Source organism: Pelodiscus sinensis, chromosome 9 (genome assembly GCF_052426305.1).
Source record: "Pelodiscus sinensis isolate ZL-2025 chromosome 9, ASM5242630v1, whole genome shotgun sequence".
Classification (NCBI taxonomy): Eukaryota; Metazoa; Chordata; order Testudines; family Trionychidae; genus Pelodiscus; species Pelodiscus sinensis.
In genome coordinates, this window is record NC_143060.1 from 5,840,451 (window position 1) to 5,865,234 (window position 24,784).

The 24,784-nt window shown below is 46.0% G+C and overlaps 2 protein-coding genes across 3 annotated transcripts; one reads left to right on the forward strand and one right to left on the reverse strand.

Annotated features, from left to right (window-relative positions):
* Positions 1-317: 317 nt before the first annotated feature.
* On the reverse strand, positions 318-18,768 carry ATPAF1 (ATP synthase mitochondrial F1 complex assembly factor 1). Of its 2 annotated transcripts, none has more exons than XM_075935919.2 (9): positions 18,529-18,768; positions 16,385-16,493; positions 13,227-13,277; positions 11,047-11,109; positions 8,901-8,951; positions 8,541-8,588; positions 7,396-7,491; positions 4,188-4,295; positions 318-1,517 (listed from the first exon to the last, which is right to left on the reverse strand). In XM_075935919.2, exons 1-9 carry the CDS (start codon positions 18,741-18,743, stop codon positions 1,323-1,325), a joined length of 936 nt encoding a protein of 311 aa, XP_075792034.2. In that variant the 5' UTR covers positions 18,744-18,768; the 3' UTR covers positions 318-1,322. The 2 variants fall into 2 exon arrangements, with proteins under 2 accessions (XP_075792034.2, XP_075792035.2); XM_075935920.2 differs by having other exon boundaries at positions 16,385-16,504; positions 18,529-18,764.
* A 2,752-nt stretch (positions 18,769-21,520) lies between these two features.
* TEX38 (testis expressed 38) lies at positions 21,521-24,527 on the forward strand. The gene is made up of 2 exons (XM_025184863.3): positions 21,521-21,657; positions 23,896-24,527. The coding sequence occupies exons 1-2, from the start codon at positions 21,642-21,644 to the stop codon at positions 24,402-24,404; spliced, it is 525 nt and encodes a 174-aa protein (XP_025040648.3). The 5' UTR covers positions 21,521-21,641; the 3' UTR covers positions 24,405-24,527.
* Positions 24,528-24,784: the final 257 nt, after the last annotated feature.

A 24,784-nucleotide genomic window follows, 5' to 3' on the forward strand; every position in this document is an offset into this window, starting at 1 on the left:
TCTCTGTGCTAAAGAGGATAATTACTGCTCCCGCAATTTGAAATCCATTTGAGAAGCCTTCCAGTTCCATTCCCCCGAAGGAACAACTGCAGAAGAAAACAACGCTGGCTGCTTCTCAATACTTCTCTAGGTGCACACTGGCACCACAGTATCAACGATCTACGCAAAGCTTTTGCATCCTCACCGGACGTCTCGTTACGGCCTTTGCTCAGGGATGCAGCGGCTGTTTCCCGCTGTCATGGCAAACAACGGGACCTCAAGCACAGCTTGTAAGATCCTTGCAGGAAAGGCGCTAGTTTCAACAGAGATCACTGAGGTTCGTTAAGACACACTCATTTTAATGGCTGTTCTGTCAAGTGTGTAGATTTCCTTCAGTGCATGTGTGTTATCCCATGAGGATCCGAAGCAGAATTACAAAGCTCTCTATTCGGGACTATTTTGAATGCTGCACACATCATCTTTCCCAAACCATAATGGGGAGTTATATTTTACCTCTTTTCAATGCTGGCTGTGCAGGGGGCTTCTGACAATAATGATGATGATCTCTAAAACATGTTAATTATCTGCTGGATCATTTTGAAAAGCCCCATATGCAAAAAGAAAACGCTGTTTAATCACATCCTGTCATCAGCAGAGCGACCTAACAGCCGGGCACCTGAATGAAGTTCATGCCTCCATTAAAACATTGAACATTCCCAAATCTAAGTCAGCTGAGTGTGCTTTGTCCTGAGCTGCACTAACACAGAAAGCAAAGCATGCATCATCACATGTTCATCAACAAAGGAGAGCCGGTTTTGGATCATCAACTGCATTATCTTTTCACTGCTGGATGGAAGAGGGGAATTTATAATCTTCAGACCAGATACAAAGCATTGACCCATGCCGTTATAGTGGAGGGCAACTTCCAACTAGCTTTTACTGAACACAAACGTCCTTTGTTGTCTTTCTCCCATGGTTGACATCGTCTGGTAAGCGGCTTCCCTTCTCGCGTGTGATTTATCATAGCCAAAAGAAACACAGAACTCAGGCATAAGTTAATGAAAGAGAGAATAAGCTGTTGTGATGAGGTTGTGCTAAGGTGCAGCATTCCCGTTTGGCTGCCACATTTCCTTGTACCAATACAAAACAGCCCGGGTGAATCTCACTCCCTGAACCTTTCTTTTGTCCACAGCAGCTTTGCAGCAAACAGGCCTCACCCCTGCCCCCGCCATGTAAAAAATGGTGCCTGCCCCGATTTAAAAAAAAAAAAACTCCTGTGCCAAGGACCCTTTCCGGTGAGTAGTTCCAGTTGTCTCTGGACCAGATGCGGTGCCCATCAGATGCTAGGCTTTGTCAGAGTCCCATTTAGGTCTCAATTCTCTTCCCAGTCCACTCTGCTCCAGCTCCGTGATAACTGCCATGTACTTAAACTCATTAGGTCTGTGGTTGAAGGTCTCCACTAATCTGTAGGTCTCTGGACGATCTGTCGCATAGAAAAGCTGTGCCTGATTGGCTAGGCACTGAGCTTCAGGGACACTCTGCAAGGTTTAAAAAAAGAAAAGAGAAGACCGTGTCACACAGTGAAAGCAGCGCTAATGGCATGAAAGCGAGTTCCCCTTTCAAAAAAACTGGGTAGCTGATGATGAGCTGCAAACAGATCCCTCTCCAGTCTGCTTCTGTTACCTTAGCAAGCTTCCTACCCCGTTCCTAACACCATTCAAAGTTGTGCTAGTTTGTCAAAGCTCTCTACAAGCCCGTTGCATTGGCCTATTTACCTCAGTGTCACTCTTACAAACCTGGTCTTCTCAGAGCAACGATTTTCAGGAACCAAAGCACCCCCTGCCACCTTCCTCCCCGACTCTGAACAGAACCCCCTTACCTTTCCCTTCTATTGCTCGTTGGACTTCCTCCCTAAAAACATTCAGTAATACTCTGTATTAAACACTGCAATTCCTATGTCTACCAGTATAAAATTCTGTCAGAGGTGAGATTTTATTTTAAGAACATAAGAATGGCCATAAGGTCCATCTAGCCTAGTATTGTCTTCTGACCGTGGCCAACGTCAGGCGCCCCAGAGGGAATGAACAGAACAGGGAATCTTTAAGTGATCCATCCCCTGTTGCCCCTTCCCAGATTCTGGCAAACACAAGCTAGGGACACCATCCCTGGCTAAAAAGCATTGATGGACCTATCCTCCATGAATGTATCTAGCTCTTTTTTGAATCCTCTTTTATTCTTGGCCCTCACAGCATCCTCTAGCAAGGAGTTCCACAGGTTGACTATGCGCTGTGTGAAGAACAACTTTCTTTTAATTAGTTGTAAACCGGCTACCCATTCATTTCATTTGGTGTCCTCTAGTTCTTCTATTATGGCAACTAATAAATAACTTTTCTTTATTCAGGCTCTCCACACCACTCATGATTTTATATACCTCTATCATATTCCCTCTCAAACCAGCTGAGCTGGTTCATTCTGATTGGAATTCCAAGGTCACATGTTTCTGTTTCCGGACTGGCTGAGCAACTAACAACCAAGCTTAATCCAACACAATGTTTCTGAATTAAAAATACATTTCCCTCGAGTATTCTCCAATTTCCACACTATTTCTATGAATCTTTGTGACCAGGGACTGATGGATGCTAATAGACAGATGCCACAAGGGGCACACAGAGCTTTTCCAGAGATCCCTGGTCAGCTATATGCAAAATAATTCGCTACAGGGTGGCATGTGAGGTGTTTCCCGAGAGCCAGTAGCCCACTGGACATCAATCACTATGCAATGTACATATAGATAATATTAAGGAGCTCTGTGTATACTGCAAATTGTGTTCTTAAGGCAGGTAACCAGGATAATGACAAGTCACACACAAATTCCTTTCATAGCAAGAGATAACACACACTGCAATCTCTCCCCTCCGGTCAAGGGTGTCATATGCGAATGTCTCACGTGGGGTGCCTGTGTGTACACTGAGCAAAGAGCTAATCAAGACATTGTGAAATCTTCAAGAGAGGACATGTACAAGAAAAAAAAAAAAAACAGCCAGGAACAAGATCCTGTTCAGGAGTAAAAACAGTGGAATGAGGCTGTAGAATTAGTTTATGGAAACATTACAGAAAACAGAGAAAAAAGGAATAAACATTTAAAAATTCATATAAATATCCACTGAACTGTTTTTATTTTGAGATTTGTCTCGCTCTAGTATTTAGAATCTGATATAAAAATATAATTCACAAACAAAACTTTGGTAACCAAGTTAAAATCAGAAATGCAGCAATAATAGAACATTGGGGTGATTGAAAATCATTAAGTATCGGAGAAGAAAATGTCCATTAAGGTAAAATGTTTCCATTTATTTTGCTGAAGTGTGGATATGCAGAGTTAAGGCATCTACACTCATAAATGTTAAGACCAGAAGAGACCATTAGATTAGTCTGCTCCAGCACTGAATCCAACAGATATACTCGAATCTAACAGAGTTATCAGAAAGGCCTCCAGTATTGATCTGAACACTTCAAGTGATGGAAAGACTATCACTTCCTTTGGCAAATTGTTCCACGCATCATCAAATCACCTTAACTCTGCCCCTTCAACAGCAGATCCTCTACTAAAACATTATACAAACATGCAATTAATGATCTTGGCAATAAGAGTCCCATAATTCATGACATGCACTAGTTCAGCTCTCTCAGTAGAATTACATCCTTACTCAGAGTAGGGGAAGGCACAAGGAAAATCCAAAGCAGGCTTTAATATAGGCTTTTTGATTTGTCTATCAGTGTTCATTTTAAAAAGCGTGTTTTAACATTGTTGGTAAGTGCCAACTTTTTCATCATTATTCTTTAAATCGCCTTCCTTAAAAAGGAGAAACTGAGGCTCCAAATCCTGCACTTTTCTAAATTATCCTTCAGTATTTTGCTAATGGGGGAAAAAAAAATAGACAGCATAAACTACAATCACTAGGACACCCAGACTGCAGGCTTTTGGGAGTTTTTGGCCTTACCTTAGGTTTACTATTCAGTGGATAGCTGTAGATTTCTTTAGTCTAATTACTTTAGGGGAAGGATGGAAAAGCAGCAGCACTTCTCATTCAGAAAAATCACCGGATTCTGTTCATTGTGGATTTACAAGACTTAGCTTTTAATTGCTTTTAAAGACGGAGTATCAGATCTTAGTATAACACTAAAGAACCAATATGGGATTCTCTTACCAGGAAATTGGAATTCATTTCGGCAGTCATTAGCACTATCCCCTTTTCTTCTTGGAGTTCTGGATAATGGTACAATATCAACTGGCTAGAGGCGGCTTCACCTCGGGTCTGCAGGAGAGAACAGAGATTTCTTAAGAGTGCCTTGGAAAGAACTCTAGATCTATTGCATATTTAATAGTCTGCTAATCAAAAAATGTGAATACTCGCTGCATGGATAGACTCACTCCTTCAGAGTCCCTCCTAGGAAGGTCAAGGAGAGGCAGTCTGAACTAGGAATCAATCATTTGCACGTCTGTGGGTCTGTAGACAACAGTAAGTCACAGACACATCGAGGTTAAGGCCAGAAGGGACTGACTATTAGATCTTCTGACCTGAACGGCAGGATAGTACATTAAATCTCACCCAGTTACCCCTGTATCGAGCCCAATCACTTGTGTTCAGCTACAGCTCAACTTCCAGAAAGGCCTCCAGTCCTGGTCTAAAGGTTTTAAAACCTTTTTTACATTCCAAATCCCCAGAAGTTGTCGTTTAACGTCACTAATGAATGAAAAAATACTTCATCGTCTTCATGTGAGGGGAGTACATTATCCTGCTTCTTCACAAATACAGACCAGAAATAATTTTGTGAGCACTTCTGCCTTTTCTGCATCACTAACAGTTTTACCATCGACAGTTAGTAATGATCCTCTCCTATTGCTAGAATTCCTTTTGTTCCTGCTATGTTTAAAAACCTCCGTCTCATTATCCTTAGCCCTGTCAGCCATGGATTTTTCACTGGCGTTTTTAGCTGCCCTGATCAATTTCTACCCTTCAGATTTTCAAATTTTATATTGACTGCTATCTTCTCTCCCCTCCCCTCCGCCCTTTTTCCATTTGTTATATATTCCTTTTTATTTCTAACTGTTGCCTTCGCTTCACCAGTGAACCAGGATTGGCATTTAATGCTTCACCACTGAACCAGTATTGGATTTTAAGCAAAGATGTTCAGTCGATTGATTGTGGAATCACTGCTTTCTGGCTATCTAATAAACTCTTCCTAAATAATTTCCACATTTCATTCATATTTTTCTGTCTAAATTTTTCCCCCTCAGTCAATTCCTCTGAAAACTTTCCTCATCTCTGGAAAACTAGCCCTTTTAAAGCACCAAGTTATCGCTATTACTAGCTGGGATTTTCCTTTGTTTGCACCTATTGAGAGTAATCAGGTTATGACTGTTGGTCTCCAGGCAACCACCAGCCTCCAGCCCAATGATTCAGTCATTTTCATGTGTCACAAAAAAGTCCAAAATAGAGTTCTTGTGTTGCGGACAATTCCTGTTGTTCTAAAAAAGGTTTATTCTAGATAATAATTTACCTACATAATAAATAGGTATGAAACTAGCTGTAAGATGCGAAATCAGAAAGCCTATTTCTGATTGGACAAGAATAACTATGCTGGTATACAACACAAGTCACAGAGGGGTTAGAAGCGAAAGTGTTTATAGACATTTTAAAAAATTTTAAACACAACAAATAGTCCTGCAGCACCTTAGAGACTAACAAAACATGTTGATGGTATCATAAGCTTTCGTGGGCACAGCGCACTTCTTCAGATGACTGAAGTTCTGAAAGGTTCAGTTTCTAAATAAATAGCGTGGGGGGAGGAGAAGGAAGAAGGGGAAAAAAGGGAAAAGAATAGTCAATTTGAGTGTTCATGCCACATGAAGCTGATACAGAAGGTACTAAGTATTCTTAAGTACCCATTGTTTGGCACTTTAAGGGTACATCTAGACTACAAGCCTCTTTTTTTGAAAAGAGCCGCTTTTTCAAAAGAGCACCCAGGCAGTCTGGATGCTCTCTTTCGAAAAAGCCCTGTTTGCGTTTAATAATTCCTTTTTTCAAAGGAGCACTTTTGAAAAAGGCGTTATTCCTCGTAAAATGAGGTTTTCCGCAGTCGAAAAAACTGCCATGTTCTTTCGATTTAATTTCGAAAGAACACAGCAGCAGTCTAGACACAGGTGTAGTTTTTTTTGAAAAAAGGCCACTTTTTTAAAAAAAAAAAACCTGTAGTCTGGACACACCCTTAGATAGGAAGATGATGTCTATTTGGATCTGTGCCTTCTTTATCAGCTTCACGTAGCAGGGACACTCTGACTATCCCTTTTTTCCCCACCTTTTTCCTTCTCCCCCACATCCGCTATTTATTTAGAAACTGGGTGTATGTGTGTGTGTGTGGGTGGGGGGGGGTGTCTTTATAAAGCATATGCTAACTTCTTCTCTACTGTATTCTCAATAAACATGGCATATTGCCTTTTCCCCTGAAAAAGATCCCATGTGTTTCTTATAAACATAAAACTTGTACCATGCAGTTGTTCTTAGTGGCGATAACCTGTCAGCTCTTTGGTTTCAAATCCAAAAGCACAGCAATTCCAGGCGTGCAGCACCACCCTGACACATGAGTTCGTGATTTTTATTTGGAGAGGATGAGCTTGAGTCTCCTTTGTACAGTGCTTCCAAATCTACAGAGGAAGTATTCGACTGCTCTTCCCTTTGCCTGTGCGTAAGAGTCCAGAAAATCGTCCACATCTTTTTAAAAAAATGGGATTGTACTCTTTGACTTGCAGTTACAGTTCTGCATGTTCCAGTTTTCTGATTCAGCAAGCTAAGCAGGTTCAGACACGCTCTGTACCTGGGTGGGAGACCTCCAAGGTTCGCTCTGTGACATTCGTTCCTCTGAGTTATCTCCTCCCACAAACTGCCTTCAGTCAAATACTTCATGCAGAGACCGATTGCTGAGGATATGTGAAAGGAAACCTTGCTTACTTGAGCAAGGCGGGCTAGGAAGAGGTAGGGTGGATCTGCAGAACAGGAAGGCTGACAGATGATTTGTCGTATTCGATCAAAGCAAACGGGAATAAAACCAGTAAGGGCTGAACAAACAGCTAAGATGACGACAACCCCTTTCGTTTCCAATACGACGAAGGGCTACATCCTCACCGAATTAGAACGGCTCATTTAAAAACCACACACCAGCAGCAGAAATGCTGCATTGCATGGCACTTGGAGGAAACAGCGCAAGCTATTGCTTGGCATTTTACGGAATGATTCCGTTATGCAGGGTTGGGTGGTTTCGTTTCAGGTCGCATCTACTTCTCGATGTCAATCAGAGCCAAATGCATCTGGGGTCTCTCCTCTACCCCTGGGGAGTGATACCATCAGATCCACCCACCTGAATGTTGATCAGCGCAGTGAAGTGCAGTTCTGAGCCTGACCACTGCCCCACAAAAAACTCGTAGCCTTCTTTCCTTGGCAAAGCACATAGGAACTGCAGAGAAAAGACAGGCAGCGTTATACGGGCTCCCAGCCCCCAACAGAACAAACGGGCACCCCCACTGCATGAAACGGGGAGCCACAGAAGGGAGATGGTTATGGAGACAGAACTTGGGCCTTGTTGACACTGAGGATGGAGTGTAGGATACACAGAGCTACAAGTTGCCCTGAATAGCAGGCTCATGTTTTTTAGGCCTTTAAATCGGTTTTGTTGCTGTTATGTGAGCCAAAGGGCAAAACAAGATTCTATCAATGTACCGGTACCAACGGGGTTCTTCAGCAGGGAGTCTGACATGTCTGTCATGCCCCTTGCACCCTATCCAGCAGCACTAGCGTGGGGTGGAGTCAGGAGCAATCCAGCACAGGGTGACTACATCTGCAATGAACTTGCCAGGAGCAGGGTGAGCAATGAGACATGCAGCTGTACGGAAGCAGACACAGATGTGACGCAGAGGTTGCTGCTGTGGAAAAGGTGCTGTGGCCATTCCCCAGGGAGCGACCATGACCTGCGCGTGGGGAACAAAGGGATGTGGTCCATCGCAGAGCGAACATATTCAACACGTCAGGCCTGACACAATGCTAGCGGTGCTCAATGGTGCTATATCAAGCCATTAGCCTGAAGGTTAATTAAGAAAGCAATTCAGGATCAGCAACGGGGGGGGTGGGGGGGTCACTATGCAGCAGTGTCAATAAAGCTGGCATACAAAGCTGGTTTCTCCACAGGGCAGCAATCAGATTTAACCACATGGCACCTAATAAAGTGAAATCGAGCTATGTCGTTACATTTCCAGGATAAAACTAAACTTGGGAAACTGGTGTCCAGATACGGTTGTGGAACTCTTTGCCTGTTCCAGACATACTGGAATGTTTGACAGCGATGAGTGATCGTATCTGATCGCTAAAACCAATACTGGATCAGCTGGCTTTCACCAATCAAGTTACTACAGTTAGTCTGAAGAACCAAAGGTCAAAAGTTCTAGTTTCACTTCTAGAGAGAAGAAACCCATTAAAGCTGTACAAGCATGCAGTATAGATCACACTTACCGACGGACAGGTCTGGGCACGCTTCCACATCAAATCAAACGTCTCTGCCTTTGAAGAAATAAGATCATTAAATTAAACTTTTGCAGCATGAAAATAATGGATATACAGTTATCACTCAGGCACTCCGTTAATCTTTATAAGACACAGGACTCCACTTGAGGTATAACCAGCGCAGAATCTTATGTATCTTCCTAGTTATGCTGCATAACCATGTAATCTTGTTCAAGCGTTCCACAAATTTCCTCTCCCTGCTGTTTTCTTTGCCCTTTTGTTGAGTCATACATTAATATAGACTATAAAGTCTTCAGAGCAAAAGAAATGTGATGTTCAACTGTTCATTTTGCTACGGTAACTACTTACGGGAATAACTGCATAAACTGTATCTCTTGCAGAAAAATACTGCTTCCAGATCTGTAAGAAAGGAGGGAAACCAGATACGATTAAGACCACAGAAAAGCATCTAGCATTTAATATAAAACACTTTTTAAAGTAAGTACTCACTTGTCAACTACTCTTTGATTGTAAGCCTATCAGGGCAAGGGCCATTTTTCCATGTATTTCTGAAACCTCTAATTTCCTATATAATGCTCCAAAACTATCAGTACCACACAACGCATACTTTATCCAGACAACTGCCATAAATAACAGGATCAGATTTGATGGCCGCCAGGTTAGTAATGGTGAGAAATACGTCAAACCGTGTGACTTTTCACAACTCTCTCAAGTGAAAGATTATTTCTAAGAAAGAAATGTACAAGATCTCTCCCATCAGAAGATTAGTAACTTACATTTTTAACAATTCTCTGTGCCCTGGTCTACACTAGGGCTTTATTTTGAAATAACCTCCCTTAGGTCGAATTAATAAGTGGAGCGTCCACACTATTTTGAAATAATGAGCCACTTATTTCAAAATCTGTATTCCTGCTTTCCTCGGGGAACAACACTAATTTTGAAATAGTTATCGTGAAATAGCAGTAGTATGGATGCTCCAGTGCTGCTATTTTGAAATAACTATTCCCCAGAGTAATTCAAACTAATTACTCCCCAGTGATTCCTGGGGCTATAAGTCAAGGTAGTACCTCCACAATAACAGAACCCGCCTCGGACTGATTTCAAAGCTTGCCCGTAGCAAGGACACACTATTTCAATTTTGTTATTTCGGGAGTTATTAAATGGATTTGTTATTTCAAAATAAGTTTCCTAGTATAGACATGCCCTGTGTACATAGAGTTACGCTTCTTACTTTTAAGTAAGTCATAAGAATTTTCAAAACATTTGATAAAGTTGGGTTGGTATTATTCCTTTTGTTACACATACAGGGAAAGTGAGTTATACTTTTCAGGTATCAAAAGGGGTGTCACAAGGAGGAGGGAGAAAACTTGTTCATCTTGGCCTCTGAGGATAGAACAAGAAGCAATGGGCTTAAACTGCAGCAAGGGAGGTTTAGGTTGGACATTAGGAAAAGGTTCCTAACTGTCAGGGTGGTTAAACACTGGAATAAATTGCCCAGGGAGGTTGTGGAATCCCCATCACTGGAGATATTTAAGAGCAGGTTAGATAAATGTCTATCAGGGATGGTCTAGACAGTACTGGGTCCTGCCATTAGGGCAGGGAACTGGATTCGATGACCTCTCGAGGTCCCTTCCCGTCCTAGTATTCTATGATTCTATACGCTCAGCCCAACGTCATTAATAATCTTAGAGGCAGTTAGACATACAACACTCCCTCTCAAAACTCTTTTCTAACTGCTAGACAATACTACCTCCCTATAATCCTCAATACTTAATCAGAATCTTCAGAGAGGCCTTTAACAAATGAAAACTTGGAAGTTTGGTGCTGCCTTAGAGATCGTGTGTATGCAAGATATCCTCAAACACTTTATTGTCTCTCAATCTGAGAAGCAAAAAACTTTGCTTGAGTTAGGCTGCTTCAGAGATGTAGAATGGAAGCAGATTTTTAAATAGATAAAAGCGGAAAATAGATCTCAGTGCAAGGCTCACAAGTGTGCCAGGAAAACAACCTTTAATCCTGCTATTTTTAATAAAAATTCACTTCCCTCTCCTCACCCTGAGCTTTGTTAGTGCTAGTGAAAGGCACCCCGCTCAGAGCCAGAGGACTTTGGTTCTTCTGAAGAATGGCAGAACAGGGTGCAACACAGGCAACCGGAGCTTCCTGCAAGATGCCCCACCAAATCTACTTTCAAATCCGACTGCAGCTGGTGAGCAGGCAATTCAGTTACACCCTTGCTCAATTGTTGGGACACTGCCAATTGCATTCAAGCCAACTGTTGACTGATGAGGTCAAGCTATGCTCTGCTGAGCTTCACAAAGGTGTTCCAGGTCCCATTACCTAATCCCAAAAGAGCTTTTTTCATTTGTTTTAATGTTTGGCTGAAAGAGATTCCTTTATTTGCATAATTCTTCCAAGTGCACATTGCAGCCTCACACACAGAAAACTAACACGTGAACTCCAAAATGACATTTAGCATGAATTTTAACATGTTCACCTGTTTTATTTCCTCTGGTGTTTTCTCCTTCACCATTTCAACATTCAGTACTGAATCAAGGGTCTGCAAAAGAAAGCACAAAGGACTCACAATGAAGGCAGTTCAGTGGTAGAACGAATCCAGGCTGCAGCGGGTTCAGAAGCGACATCTCATGTAAACTAGGGGGCTACGTCTACATTGGCCCCTTCTCCGGAAGAGGCATGTTAATTTCCAACTTCAGTATAGGGAAATCCGCGGGGGATTTAAATATCCCCCGCGGGATTTAAATAAACATGGCCGCCGCTTTTTTTCCGGCTTGGGGAAAAGCCGGAAAAAAGCGTCTAGACTGGCGCGATCCTCCGGAATAAAGCCCTTTTCCGGAGGATCTCTTATTCCTACTTCAAAGTAGGAATAAGAGATCCTCCGGAAAAGGGCTTTATTCCGGAGGATCGCGCCAGTCTAGAATCTTTTTTCCGGCTTTTCCCCAAGCCGGAAAAAAAGCGGCGGCCATGTTTATTTAAATCCCCGCGGATTTCCCTATTCTGAAGTTGGAAATTAACATGCCTCTTCCGGAGAACGGGCCAATGTAGACGTAGCCGGGATGTAAAATCCCAGTTAATCAGTTAACCAGTTAAACACTAGGTTTAACCAATTAAGCAGGATCCCACGCAGGCTAGTTGGCAGCCACTCGCCCGGCTCACCTTCTATGCTTGGGACAGTGAGGGGCTGCCCCTGCCCCACGCTTGAGGGCCGACAGCCCCAAGCATGGAGAAGACAGCTTCTGCTCCCCGCCCACCTGCAATCGGGGCAGGAGCAGCCCTCTGCCTGCAGCAATCGTGTGCGGGGGGCTGCTCCTGGGTACTGGTTAACCCAGAGATGGGCAATAATTTTTAACAGGGGCCACTTCAGAAATTTTTTTAAGTGGCCCGGAAGGGGCGGGGCCTCAGGGAAGAAGGGACGGAACCAGGATACACATGAAGTCTCCCTCCCCCACCCCACACTGCCCAGAAAGAACCGCCAGCTGTTTGGAACAGCTGGCGGCTCCCTCTAGGCACCCACACCCTGGCAGTGGGAGGAGACTTTGTGCGCTTCCTTCACTACCCTCAGGTCAATCAGGGGCGGGGACAGCATGCAAAGTCTGCCCCGCCCTGCAAGGGAGCACTGCACTTAGTCACCCAGCTGAGCAGCAGCTGGCGGCTGACTCCAAGTGCTGAGCCCCTTGCAGGGCAGGAGGAGACATTGCGCGTTTCCCCACCTCCAGGCCCTGATTGGCCTAAGGGGGGGAGGCGCGAAGCCTCCTGCTCCCTGCCCTCTGGCATGCAGGGCTTAGAGTCAACCTTGACTGACTAAGCGCCATGCTCTGCCCCATCCCTAGGCCCTGATTGACCCGGGGCAGGGGAGCAGCAGGGCCTCTGTGGGCTGGATCAACCCATGGAGGTCCTTTTGCCCACCCCTGGGTTAACCGGTACCCAGTAAGCATCACCTGTTACTGGGTAACCGGTTGCCCATTCATGTCCCTAATTTAAGCCATACCTGGCACACTTAATTATCTCTTAGCCGGGATTCTCTGGTCCGGCAATATCTATGGTCCAGCACAGATGTTGCAGGACCTCAGAGTCCCGGTGGAAGGCCAGTGGCAAGGATCCCTGCAGGGTCCGCTGGGCGGTGGGCTGCCCGCAACGAGCCCGCCTTCAGTGCGCAGCAGCAGGTCTGCCCAGTGGGGTTGGGAGACATGCATGTGGCTACCCGGCAGGACTGGGAGCTGCGGTAGCTCAGTGGGATGGGGATCCGCGGCTACCTGGCAGGTCCTGGAGCCAGGGCAGCAATGGCTGCCCAGCAGGATTGGCAGGACAGTGGGGCCAGTAGAAAGTGAGGAGCCGGGTAGGAGGCCAGTGGGCTTGGGCGGGGAGGGGCAGCAGCAGGGGAATCCAGAAATGACTTCCTCACGTCTGGCAAAATCCCTCATCTGGGACTGGTCAGGTGCCAAGAGTGATGGATCAAGGAGGTCCAACCCGTACAACCCCCCCAAAAAAAGAAAGAAAGAAATCAATCAATCTTAGCATGAGCTACAACATAAGGAATTTCAGACTCTTGCATCCCACACGAGAACTGGCCTAGCGAGAAAGTGATGTTTAAAATCAATCTCCAGGCTTGATTCCCAGGCATGCCAGAGCCGGGTACCGGGGTCCATTTGATCTCACCTTATCTTTTGTGAATCCTTCCTTTGATGCCTTCGAGCCCAAGGCTTCTGCCTAAAATTAAACACACATCCTTAAAGTTCTAAGTTTGTTTTCGTGTTATTTGCACAGCCCGATCCGCCACACGCAATATGCCCTCTGACAAAAATCAGTCGTGCTTGTGCCCAGTGGGGAGAAGTGAAGAAATCAAAGGACATACCTATGCAGTCAACAACCGTGTGCTGCTAAAGAGGCACTGACAAGGCCTAAAAATTAGATCTACAGCTTTTCTTTAACACGAGATGGTCATAACCACTGCGTTGTTCCTCTGCTCTGTTCTTGGAGCACAAATAAACAAGAGTCGCAGAAATCAGAGACAGAAATAGCTGCTAAGACGCCATGACTAGTTCACCCTTGTAGCCAGTGAAGGACCGCCCATTGCTTCAAAATCTTGGGTCTTTTGAAAAAGCCTCAAGCAATGGGGCTTCCAGCATTTCTCTAGCCCCAGTCTACACACAAAGCAGTCTGCTGTGAAGGGTATTTGTCAAAACCGTCTCCACTAGGGATGTGAACAGGTAACCAGTGAAGGGCGATGCTTTCTGGGTAACCGGTTCACAGGTGATGCTTACTGAATAATGGTTATCCACTTACCCAGGAGCAGCTCCCCACTCATGGCCTGCCACAGGTGGAGGGCTGCTCCAGCCCACAGGATTGCCTCTGTATCCGAGGCAGCAGCGCAGGATGCCAGGCGGGAGCTGGTCTGCGAGGGGAGCCAGTTTCAAATCCATCTCCCTTCGTAGACCGGCTGCCTGATGCCCTGTGCTTCTGCCCGGACCCGTCGTAAGCCAGGACTGAGCTGGGCTGCTGGCCAGCCTGCTAAAAAAGTGACTGGCAAGGGCAGGGGGAGGGAAATGCGAGTAGTCTAGAGCATTGACCTATAAGCTTTGCTTATCAGTTAATCGATTACACTATTACATCCCTATTGCCTCCCTCCCCCCCATCAGAGGCAGCAAGGGGGGGAGCAGGAGCTGGGGGGAGCCAGCTTAAAAGCTGGTTCCCCCCAGCACTGTCTCCGCAGGGGTCAGAGAGGTAGCGGGGAGCAACTGATCTCTGACTTGTGCCTAGTCCTAGATGCTGCCCCTCTGCTTTTTAAATGTATTAAGAGCCTGCTGGCTCTGAATTCATTTAAAAAGCAGAAGCACGGGGTGGGGGGGGAGGGAGGCCGGCTCGTGCTGCGCCCCCCTGCTGCGCACCAGCCTTTCAAATGTATTAAGATCTTGTTGGCTCCCCTGCTGCGTACCGGCCGACAGGCTCTCAATACATTTAAAAGGCAGAGCCACAGCACCGCTTATCGACTAATCGATGGAAAATCCATCAAGTAGTCAATTAGTTGACAACTAAATTTAACATCCCTACTGCCAGCTCCCAGCCCGCACAGGCTCACGGCCTGGGAGTTGGCAGCCTCATGAGGAGGGGGCTACCGCTTCCAGTCCCACTCAAGGCTCTGACTCCCAGCCCATGTGGGCTAGAAGCCGGCAGACCAGCATGTGGCCAGAAGCAGCCGGGCTGGAGTAGCCCCTGCCCATGGCATATGGGCCTCTCCAGACTGTCCCCATTCAATCAGTTAACTGGTTATAACCTGTTAACTAATTAAATGGGATTTTACATCCCTGGTCTCCACCTTAACTGGCACAGAAAATTATTTAGCTACTCCCGTGAATAGGACAACACTACTTTTAACACCTTTAAAGCATGCAAGTATATTCCATATTCAGAAAAACAAGATTTCAAATCATTCTCACGGTAACAGTGGTGAAAATGAACCTGGGGAACATATTGCTAACGACCATTGGCGGCAATGGGTCATTTACCAGTATAAAAAAAACCCTGGAAAGTGTTCTCCATCTAAGAGAGAAAACGGAAAATGCTCCCCAAAACTGAATCTGAAGTCTGCATTGTTCAGTTTTCTCTTATTACTCTTTTTATACCCCTAATTCCCCTCCCTTCTTGGTGTTTTTAGCTTCCTATAAGTATTGGAAGAGGAACTCTTCTTTTAGACCCTGCCTAAGCAAACTAAAACATAGGTTTTTTTTAAGAACTGAGACAGCAAAGTATTTGCACATAAATGGCCTCCTTGACTTTAACATCAACATGCTTAGAGTTAGGTATAAATTTAAGCTTCTTACTGAATTGAGGCCTATATCTTTCCTCAAAGATCAGTCCCTTCCAGCCTCTTAATCAAGTAGCTGGTAATTTCCACAGTTCTCAGACCTGAATTTGTTTACACATCCATGCAATTCAGGCTCATAAAAATGGAGTAACCCACCAAAGTAAGGTCCTAATGTGATGCAGCCAATGTTTCAGCACCCTTCAGGGGGTGTTGGGTCATCTGATGCAGAAGTCAGTATTTAAATAATGTTTTTGGTTGCTAGAGAAGTTTTTTGCAAGAGTATAAATAGTTTTCTTTTTAAAAAGTAATTTAAAACCTCGTCCTGTAATCCTGGCAGTGCACTTTAAGGCAATTCATTCACTACCCCAGTCCAGATTGGGTAAGTGGTGCACTAATTCTTCACACAAAGAAAAGAGCTGTTGAAAAATTAACTCTGCGTTATGTCTTCACACCCACCAAGAGAAGGCAGTGCCCCTGCAGCACTATAGCAGCAGCTCTGGAAGGGAATGAGAGGTAAAAATACTAAAATGCAATTAATTCAGATAAAATATTGGATCCGGACAAGTAAACAAATAATAAGCAGAGTACATGAATGTGAATTACTAATTACAAAAATCAATGGACAACTGCCCAACCACTTCACTTTTATCAGTGATTCAGCTTCAGGTTGGGAATGCCAGAGGGGACCTACAGAAGCCAAATCCAGATTTAATAGTATTCAATAATTAATTTCGTTCATAAAAAAGATTGAAGACCATGTGACAATTGAGCTGGAGCAGTGATTGATCACAAACACTTTAAATAAGATTAAAATGCAGCATTTAGTAATAGCAACACCACCACTTGGAGCAAGCACCTGTCATGCATATTGCCAATGAGTCTTGCACATTCATTCAGACACTATAGAACAGGTACGTTTTTTAATTCTGATTCCTAGACTACAGTTGTAAAAGATGACAGTTTCAAGCTAATTTAAACAGAACACTGAATTTAATTTAACAATTGGTCTTGCCTTTTCTTCCATATATCTGATGAAGTCCATTTGTTTGGAATGCCCCACTGGCTGCTTTTTCACTTCACTTCGTTTCTCCATGCGGGATTCAAAAACATCTGGATTGGATCTGAAACACAGCTGAGACAGTCACTACTTTTGAGTGGCTACTAACTTTCTAGCATTTTAAAACTTGACTTTCCAACACACACTTTTATTCTCATTATTCCTAATTAGAGCCCTGCAAATCCGTGGATATTCGCATTGTATCCGTGGACCACGTTTACGGATCTAATGCGGATACACATTTTGTATTGGTGCTGAGCTTTATTTCTAATGAAGGAAGGCAAATCCATTAACTGCTAAACCAATCACATTGGGGCAACTGATACCCATAAATACATGCAGCCCACGTGGTCTAAATTGAGAGTTGTGTAGCTGTATTTTAAGGTTGAATCTGGCCTCAAACACAGCTCATGTTTTAATAAAGAGACAGCCCCAAACACTCTACAGCACAGCACTAAAACGAGTTATTTCAAACAAAAATCATTTGTCCAGCCAGATTAGACCTAGAACTCAGGTGCTGTGCATAGCTGTGCAAGAGTCAGTCAGTAGGTCAAATCTGAGACATGAACTACTACAGCTGACCAGTAACTTGCTTGGACATGTCAAACAACAGCATCAACTGACTGACGTGTCATAAATTTGGGTTCGGGGACTATCCATAAAAAAAAGCAACACATATTTTGATGAATTTTGAGACTTTCCCCACCCCAACCTTGTAAAACTGAAACAAATGCAAAATCACACCCACCCACTGCTTGAATGTATTACATAAGTAAGGCGACGATTTAGTGACAGATGTTACAGAAGTCACAGATTCCATGACTTTACCAGACCTCCATGACTTTCTGGCTTCAGCTGTCAGTGGCAGAAGCCAAGGCTGGAGGTGGGACTGTGCACACCTACCCTGCAGCTGAGGCTGAAACCAGAGCGGTGTGCCCCCCTTCCCATGGTGGGGACAGGAGCCAAAGCCATGCACGCCTGTTCTGCAGTGGGAATCATGCTCTCCTGTCCTATGGCTTACACTGGGGGCTGTGATCATGGTTTTACACTGTGTGCACATCTCCCCAATGGCTGGGGCTGTGTGTCTGGAGTTGGGGTTGCAGCGAGGACAGTGTCCCCTAGCTCTACAGCGAGTCACAGAGCTCTGCCCCCTCCAGCCCAGTGGTTATGTGTCCGCCTGTGGCTGAGGCTGCTGAAGCTGTCTCTCACTCCCATGGTGATGGATTTTGGCCGGTCCTTCCCGCTCCATGGGACTCCTGCTATCAATCAACCCCTGTCCCTCTTCCAGACACACACATCCTTAGCCCTGCCCTCTGGTTACTTTTAATCAAAGTCACACACAGGTCATGGTTCCTGTGAATTGTTTTTGTCCACGACTTTTACTGAAAATAACTGACAAAATCTTAGCCTGAACAATAAGGTAGCCCACCTCCCTGCCAAACATCCCTCCCCATTGCCACAACCTCTCCCTATAACCCCCTTATGCCAACGCCAACCTCTATCTCCTACCTACCTGCTCCCCATCACTGGGCCTTAAGAAAACCAGAGTAAGGTTCTGGAGGAACTCACCCACCCCACTGCAGACACTGGATCAGCTCCCTCCTGTGGCAGCACCCCATGCCCCTCACATCCCCCAGCCCTCCCCTACCCTGAAGGCGCCGCCTGCTCCCAAGAGATCCACGCTCTGGGTCTCTCCCAGCACCCCAAGTGCCATCTCCCCCTGGCCCCAGGGGGCCTGCTCCCAATGACATGCAGCACCCCAACGGCTGAGAACTCCAGCCCCTAGGGGTGCCCCTCTTCAAAGGGACCCCCATTCCTCCGAGGTTCCCTCCCCAGAGGGGTCCCCCTGCAAGGGGTCTCCACCCCCAGGGGTGTCCCCTCAAAGGAGCCCCCATGCCCCAAAGCTCCCCTGCCCCCACGAGCGTCCCCTTCAAAGGGGTCCCCCATCCCCCCGAGGGGTCCCCCCATCAGACCCCTCCCCCAGGGGTGTCCCCTTCAAAGGGGCCCCCCCGAAATGTCCCCCCATCAGTCCCCTCCCCCACGGCCCACAGGCCCCTCCCCCACGAGTGTCCCCTCCAAAGGGCCCCCCCGCCCCGCACCTGCGCAGCGCCCGGATCTTGTCCCGGTAGCGCCCGTAGAAGGGGTTCTCCTCCAGGCCGGGCTCCCCCCGCCCGGCCGGGCCCCGCGGCACCGCCAGCAGCCGGGCCTGGGGGGCGAGCAGGCCCAGGGGCCGCAGCACGGCCCGGCCGCGCAGCGCCCCCCGGGACAGGCCGGACACCTGCTGCAGCGCCCCCGCCATCGGCTCCCCCCACATGCAGCGGGGCCGCTTCCGCTTCCGCTCCGGCTCCGCCGCGCCGCCCCGCACCAGGGTTCCGGGCGCCAAAGGTTCCGGCCAGGGGGGCGGGGCCTGGAATGACGTGGGGGGAGGGGCTGAGCTGGAGGGGGGGTCTGGGAGGTGGCTGGGGGGCAGGGTTTCCCAACCTGTGGGTGGCCAGGTGGCTCTGAAGGAGCCATTCCCCTTGTTTGACTTGCCCCTGGTCACCAGCTCTTCCTGAATTGTCAGAAGGGGTCCCCCTCTGGGACCCGCCGGGCTAGGGCCTCATCTGGGTGCGAGGGTGAGCCCCTCCTTTCCTCTCGCCCGGCATGCCTGTTGAGCCCACCAACCACCGAGAGACTGGGGCTACGTCCAGACTGGCAGGATTTTCCGCAAATGCTTTTAACGGAAAAGTTTTTCCACTAAAAGCATTTGCGGAAAAGAGCGTCTAGATTGGCACGGACACTTTTCCGCAAAAGCACTTTTTGCAGAAAAGCGTCCGTGGCCAATCTAGACACGGTTTTGCGCAAGAAAGCCCCAATCGCCATTTTTGCCATAGGGGCTTTTTTGCGCAAAACAATACCGCGTTGTCTACACTGGCCCTCTTGCACAAATGATTTGCACGAGAGGGCTTTTGCCTGAACAGGAGCAGCACAGTATTTCCGCAAGAACACTGACAATCTTACATGAGATCGTCAGCGTTCTTGCGGAAATTCAAGCGGCCAGTGTAGACAGCTGGCAAGTTTTTCCGCAAAAGCAACTGCTTTTGCAGAAAAACGTGCCAGTCTAGACACAGCCAGGATGAATCTGTGATTGGGGGTGGAGGGGGTGAGTAAGCAAATAAATCTCTTCTTCAGCTGTAAGGGCTCCTGGCTCTAGAATTAGTACAAAAAAACAAAACAAAAACCAACCCCCCCCCCCCCCCACCGCACTCAAAACAAACAAAACAAAACCAACCCAGAGGCTTCTACCAAGTTAAGTGTGTGGGGGCCATGCTGAAGAAATTGACTTGGAAGGTTTTTTAGATTATCTATCAGTAACTGTCCATCACTGTCCGTTTCCCCTGGAATAGTGATAGAAATGTAGCCCTGTTAGTCTGGTGTAGCTGAAGCAAAATACAGGACGATGTAGCACTCTAAAGACTAACAAGATGGTTATAATAAACCTAAAAAACCATCTTGTTAGTCTTTGGAGTGCTACATAGTTCTGTCTTTTGTTTCAGCTACACCAGACTAACACGGCTGCATCTCCATCGCTGTAGAACTCAGAGTTTGATTTAAAAGGTTGTGTCTTCGGGCGTGCTTTATTGGCCACCTGTGGTTTAACAGTTGTAAAGCTTTAGAATGTCAACATCTTCTGGCATTAGATAATGATTGTTTTCTCCCTGCCCTTTCCTTTCCCTCAACTGTGAACATTTGAATCAGTAAAAATAAAATGTTTATAAATAAACTTATAACCATCAAACTTATTTTAAAAATCAAATTATGTGAAGCTTATGATTTTGCTAGCCCAGGTCTCTGCTGTGCATAAGTGTTTCAGTGGTAATCAGCCCCTGGGTTTAGTGCAGGCTGGAGGAGTTTCTGTCTTTAGAGCAGGGGTCTCCAACCTTTTTAAGCCTGAGATCACTTTTTGAATTTAAGTGCAATCCAAGATCTACCTCTTACCCAAATACCCTGGCCCCGCCTCCTTTGTGCCCTTTCCGTAGCCCCACCCCCTGCTCACTCCAGCCTCCTTCATTTTCACCAGGCTGGGGCAGTGGGTTGGGGTGCAGGCTCTGGTCTTGGATTAAGGGATATGGAGTGAGATGAGGGGCTCTGAGCTAAGATTGGGGCAGGCAGTTGGGGTGTTGGAGGGGGTTCTAGGTGCAGGCTTTGGGAGGCTGGATGCAGGGGTGCTTGGGGCTAGGGCAGGGCCTTGGGCTGCAGGAGGTAGTTCATGACTGGGGTAGGGTTTTGGGATGTGGGCTCCAGCTGGGCCTTGCTTATCTCAGGTGGCTCCAGGGTGGTGCAGTGGGGCTAAGGCAGGCTCGCCCCTGCACCACTTCCAAAAGCAGCCAGCAAACTCCCTCCCAAGCCCTGTTGTGTCCCCTCTCTGTTCTGTGGAGATAGGCTACAGGGGGGCGGCTCCTTGACATCAGCATTCTCCTCTCCTTCCCTGGCACAGCAAGGAGGATCCTGAGGGGACAGTTCTAGGGCAAAGGGCAGGAGATGCACAGCAGTGGAGGGGATGGGCAGCTGAAGTGCTGGCACTTGGGAGCCTCTTGACCAAACCAGTCAAGATCATCTGTCAGAGGCGCCAAGATCTACCAGTTGATCCTGATCTACTGGTTAGTGACCACTGCTTTAGAGTAAGTAAGATTCACTACCAGTATCTCTCACTCTTTTTAAAGGAAAAACTAAAAAATACAACTAATAGTCTAGCTGCACCTTCAAGACTAACCAAACATGTAGATGGTATCACGAGCTTTTGTGGGCTTTGCATCTACATGTTCGGTTAGTCCTGAAAGTCCTCCTAGACTATTCCTTGTTTAAGTTTCTGAAATTACAGACGAACTCGGCAACCTCCCTGATCCTTTTAAAGGGATATTCCCCACTAGCACCGCATAGGTTTATTTTATGCTATCAGCTACGATTGGGCCCTACAGCCACAGGAGTATCCTTGAATGCCCCAAGCTTGTATTCTAGCTCTTGTTGATGCAGCAACAACCATTGTTGCATTGTGAGACCTAGAATGCTCAGCTGCTGCCACTCTGTTACATCAATGGCACCAGCTGTAATCTCAGTGTGTGTGTGTGTGTATCTTCAATCCCTCCTTACTCCCCTCTCGAGCAGGGATGGGGACCAACCCTGACCTGTGCTATTACCCACACCTCTTCTAGGAGCACTTTGTGGGTAAATAATGATTATCCCCAGCAGTGAGTAGCATTTACTACCTGAAAACTAATTATTGGGTTTCTGTTATTACATCCTTAAGATGCTGTTTCTCTGAGTATCAAATAGTGTAACTAAGCGAAACAAGCAAGCCATTAAGGTCAGCTTGTAAAGACAATGCTCTGCTTAACTCATCCTTTCTGCAGAATACTACTTATGGTGAAATGCCCTCTCACCATTAAGCCAGTACAACTGTTCTCCTGTGACAAGCCTTAAGAAATTACCCTGAAAATCTGGAAGGTCACATAGACAAGTGGTTATCTGAATGATAATATTTTGGTTCTTTAAGCGTTTATACATTTTATTAGCTTTTACGTACTACAGATAGATTTGCCGGGTTCAAAAGGCATTTGGTAATAGCACAGCCATAGGGGTTTAAGGCTAGAAAGATCCATAATATTCATCTATCTCCTCCTAACGCAAGCCTGAAATTCACCAAGTAGTTCTTGCATCCAGCTCATAACTGGTCCTCTTCGCATTCCTGGTGATAACCCCATGAAACAGATCTCATTATTACTGTCTTCTTGCTGCTGGCTATGCACTATTTATGTCCCACCCAGACAAAGCAGCTTTTTCAACGAGCCCCTCCCTCCCCGCAAAAAAGTGTTTGACTGGTGCCTTTCCTACAATACTGAGTTTTACATCACTTTTCTTACCGAAGGATCCCAAAGCACTTTACATTATAACAGTATTGATACTTCTGCACAACATAGCAGATTTTTGAACCAGAAATGGGGCACTTACCCAAAATATCACATGGCCTTTAACCTTTTACTGGAGGTTTTTAAGTACAGGTTAAACACCTGTCAACAATGGCTGAAGTCAGGGGCTCTCCATTTTTTGGGGTGAGACCCTGTTTGAAAATTTTTCAGGCTGTTATTCCTCCCTTCCCCAAAAATGTCAACCCCTCCCCTTATTTTTCCACTGCTGCTGGCAGAGGCAGTGCCTTCAGAGCTAGACACCTGCCAGCACCCACTGTTCCTGCAACCCCTATTTCAATAATATTGTGACCTCCCTTTTGAGTTAGAAGTCTACAAGTGTTTGAGGAACATGTGTCCTGGGGAGAAGGGGGAAGAGAAGAACAGGAAAGGTGACCTTTTGAGGTCCCTTTCAGTCTACATTTCTTTATATTCACTGAACATGGTCTTTATTTTTTTAAAGCTTTCCTAACGAATTTTACACAAACTGCATGTTCAGCCGACACTGGCACTTGTGGGATTTGAACCTAGCTTTCCAGATAACCCAGGGATTGTCTAAATTAGTGTTTCTCAACCCCCTGTACCTACAGTTTTCAGACAATTTTTTTTCCTACCATTACAACACATTTGTTTGAACAACTTAATCATAGCCAGCTGGGCGATTAAATTTTTGGGTGTAAAAAGTGCAAAAATCAAAAAATGCTGTAAAACTTAAAACAAAAATCCAGTTTTTTCCCAATTTCAGTTGTGTTGACGTACCTCCCAGACTTCTCTCTAGTTCCCTTAAGTCAGCCACTGACTGAGAAACACTGATCTAAGTAACCTAAGGTGTTACTTAAGGATTTAGTAAAACCAGTACAAAAAAAGGGCATAGACACGATTTCATATTAAGCTAAACCACAGAAAGATCATCAAGACAGTTTCAACTGGCAATCATTTGTGTGGCTCAATCACATACATGCTTTAAAGCTGCAATTCAGCTTCACTCCAATTAGGGATGCAAAATCCGTTAACCAGGATTTTGTGGGCAGGTGGCTCCTCCAGCCCAGCCTTGCCTGCCATGATACAGGCTGCTCCGGTCAGGCTGGGCTCAATCCGCCATGCCAGTGGTGGGGGTACTCAGACTGGGCCCACCGCACTACGGATGAGGAGTTGTTCCAGCCTATGCTAGGGCACCCCCGCCCATAGCGTGGTGGAGGGCTGCTCCAGGCCGCTAGCTAACCGGTACCTGTTAACATCTCTAACGTAAATTGAGTCAGATTACAATTTTAGAATAATTAAAACTCAGGTGTTGCTTGAAGCTTAGCCCTCCAACAGATACTAACAGACTGGGAAAGAGGAAATTCTCTTCTATAATTACTACAAGCACATAAAAAAAAATCAGCTGACTGACAGACACGGAAAGTCATTTATAGTAGAATCACTCTGAAAAGCCGTACTCAGATTTCTGTCTGATGCAGCATAAATGCATTAGCGGACCTGATACCTGCCCCAAAGAGCTTACCCTCTGCTCTTGCTTTTCAGGTTGGCTGCCTCTCTACTTTGCGAGCTTCGGGCTATGTTACATCTTGATCTTCAGCAGTATGTTTTACTTTCAGTGGAAGAAAGTTGTCCGCCGGGAGCAACGGGCGAAAGCATGGGTGGAGCTGATGAGGAGTGAAACATTCTTCCCCAATGCAATCGTTCACTGGGCAAACAAGAGAGCTCATTATGGGATTAAAGCAGAGGTTTGCACTCCGGAGTCCAGAGCCAGCCCAAAGCAATATGGCAAAGGCTTTGACAAAGACGACAACTCAGGCATTGATACTTTCCTTCCTTCCCTCCCAGGTGGGGATTCATACCAACTGGTATTTCAGGAACTGCCTTGTGTTCGTTCACTCTCCAATCTGCCACCCCTGCTCCCTCATTCAACTTCTTATCCCTTTTCAGCCATTCCATCTGGGACTGTTCCATTCATTTCTCTTCCCGACTTCATTCCATTAGGAGATGGGAGAGACCACTTCGGCAGCAGCAACTCTGCTTGTGAGTTGTAACTCTTGGCTAGCCCGCAAAGGGTGCAGCCTTTGGCTTTGGGATGGGAACCCAAACGAAACATGGACACATTTCTAAAGTCAAATAAAACTGGCTACAGCATACTGTCATCAGAATACTTTCAACGCTGCCTTCTGTGTGTTTTCTTTGTTACTCACAGGACACTTGGGGGCTTCAGTAGAGATACTTCCCCCTTTGAGGGAATTCAACCTGAACCCCTCCAATGTCAACTTCCTATATGTACATCTCAAGTTAAGGTAAAACTGGTTATCTGATTCCTCCTCAGAACGCCACACAAGCCCATCTGCCCAGCCTGGCGGTTTGCTTTGCACTACTCTGACTAGTACAGAATACACCACCTCTTATTTCCACATCCAGACTC

Excerpts from the sequence above, each read along its gene's own strand:
- ATPAF1 (XM_075935919.2), bottom strand. The coding sequence starts at position 18,743 with ATGTGGGGGGAGCCGATGGCGGGGGCGCTGCAGCAGGTGTCCGGCCTG. Across the intron at positions 13,278-16,384 it reads TCAGATATATGGAAGAAAAG|GCAGAAGCCTTGGGCTCGAA; the intron begins GCAAGACCAATT and ends GTTTAATTTTAG. Across the intron at positions 1,518-4,187 it reads AAATGAATTCCAATTTCCTG|AGTGTCCCTGAAGCTCAGTG; the intron begins GTAAGAGAATCC and ends TAAACCTTGCAG.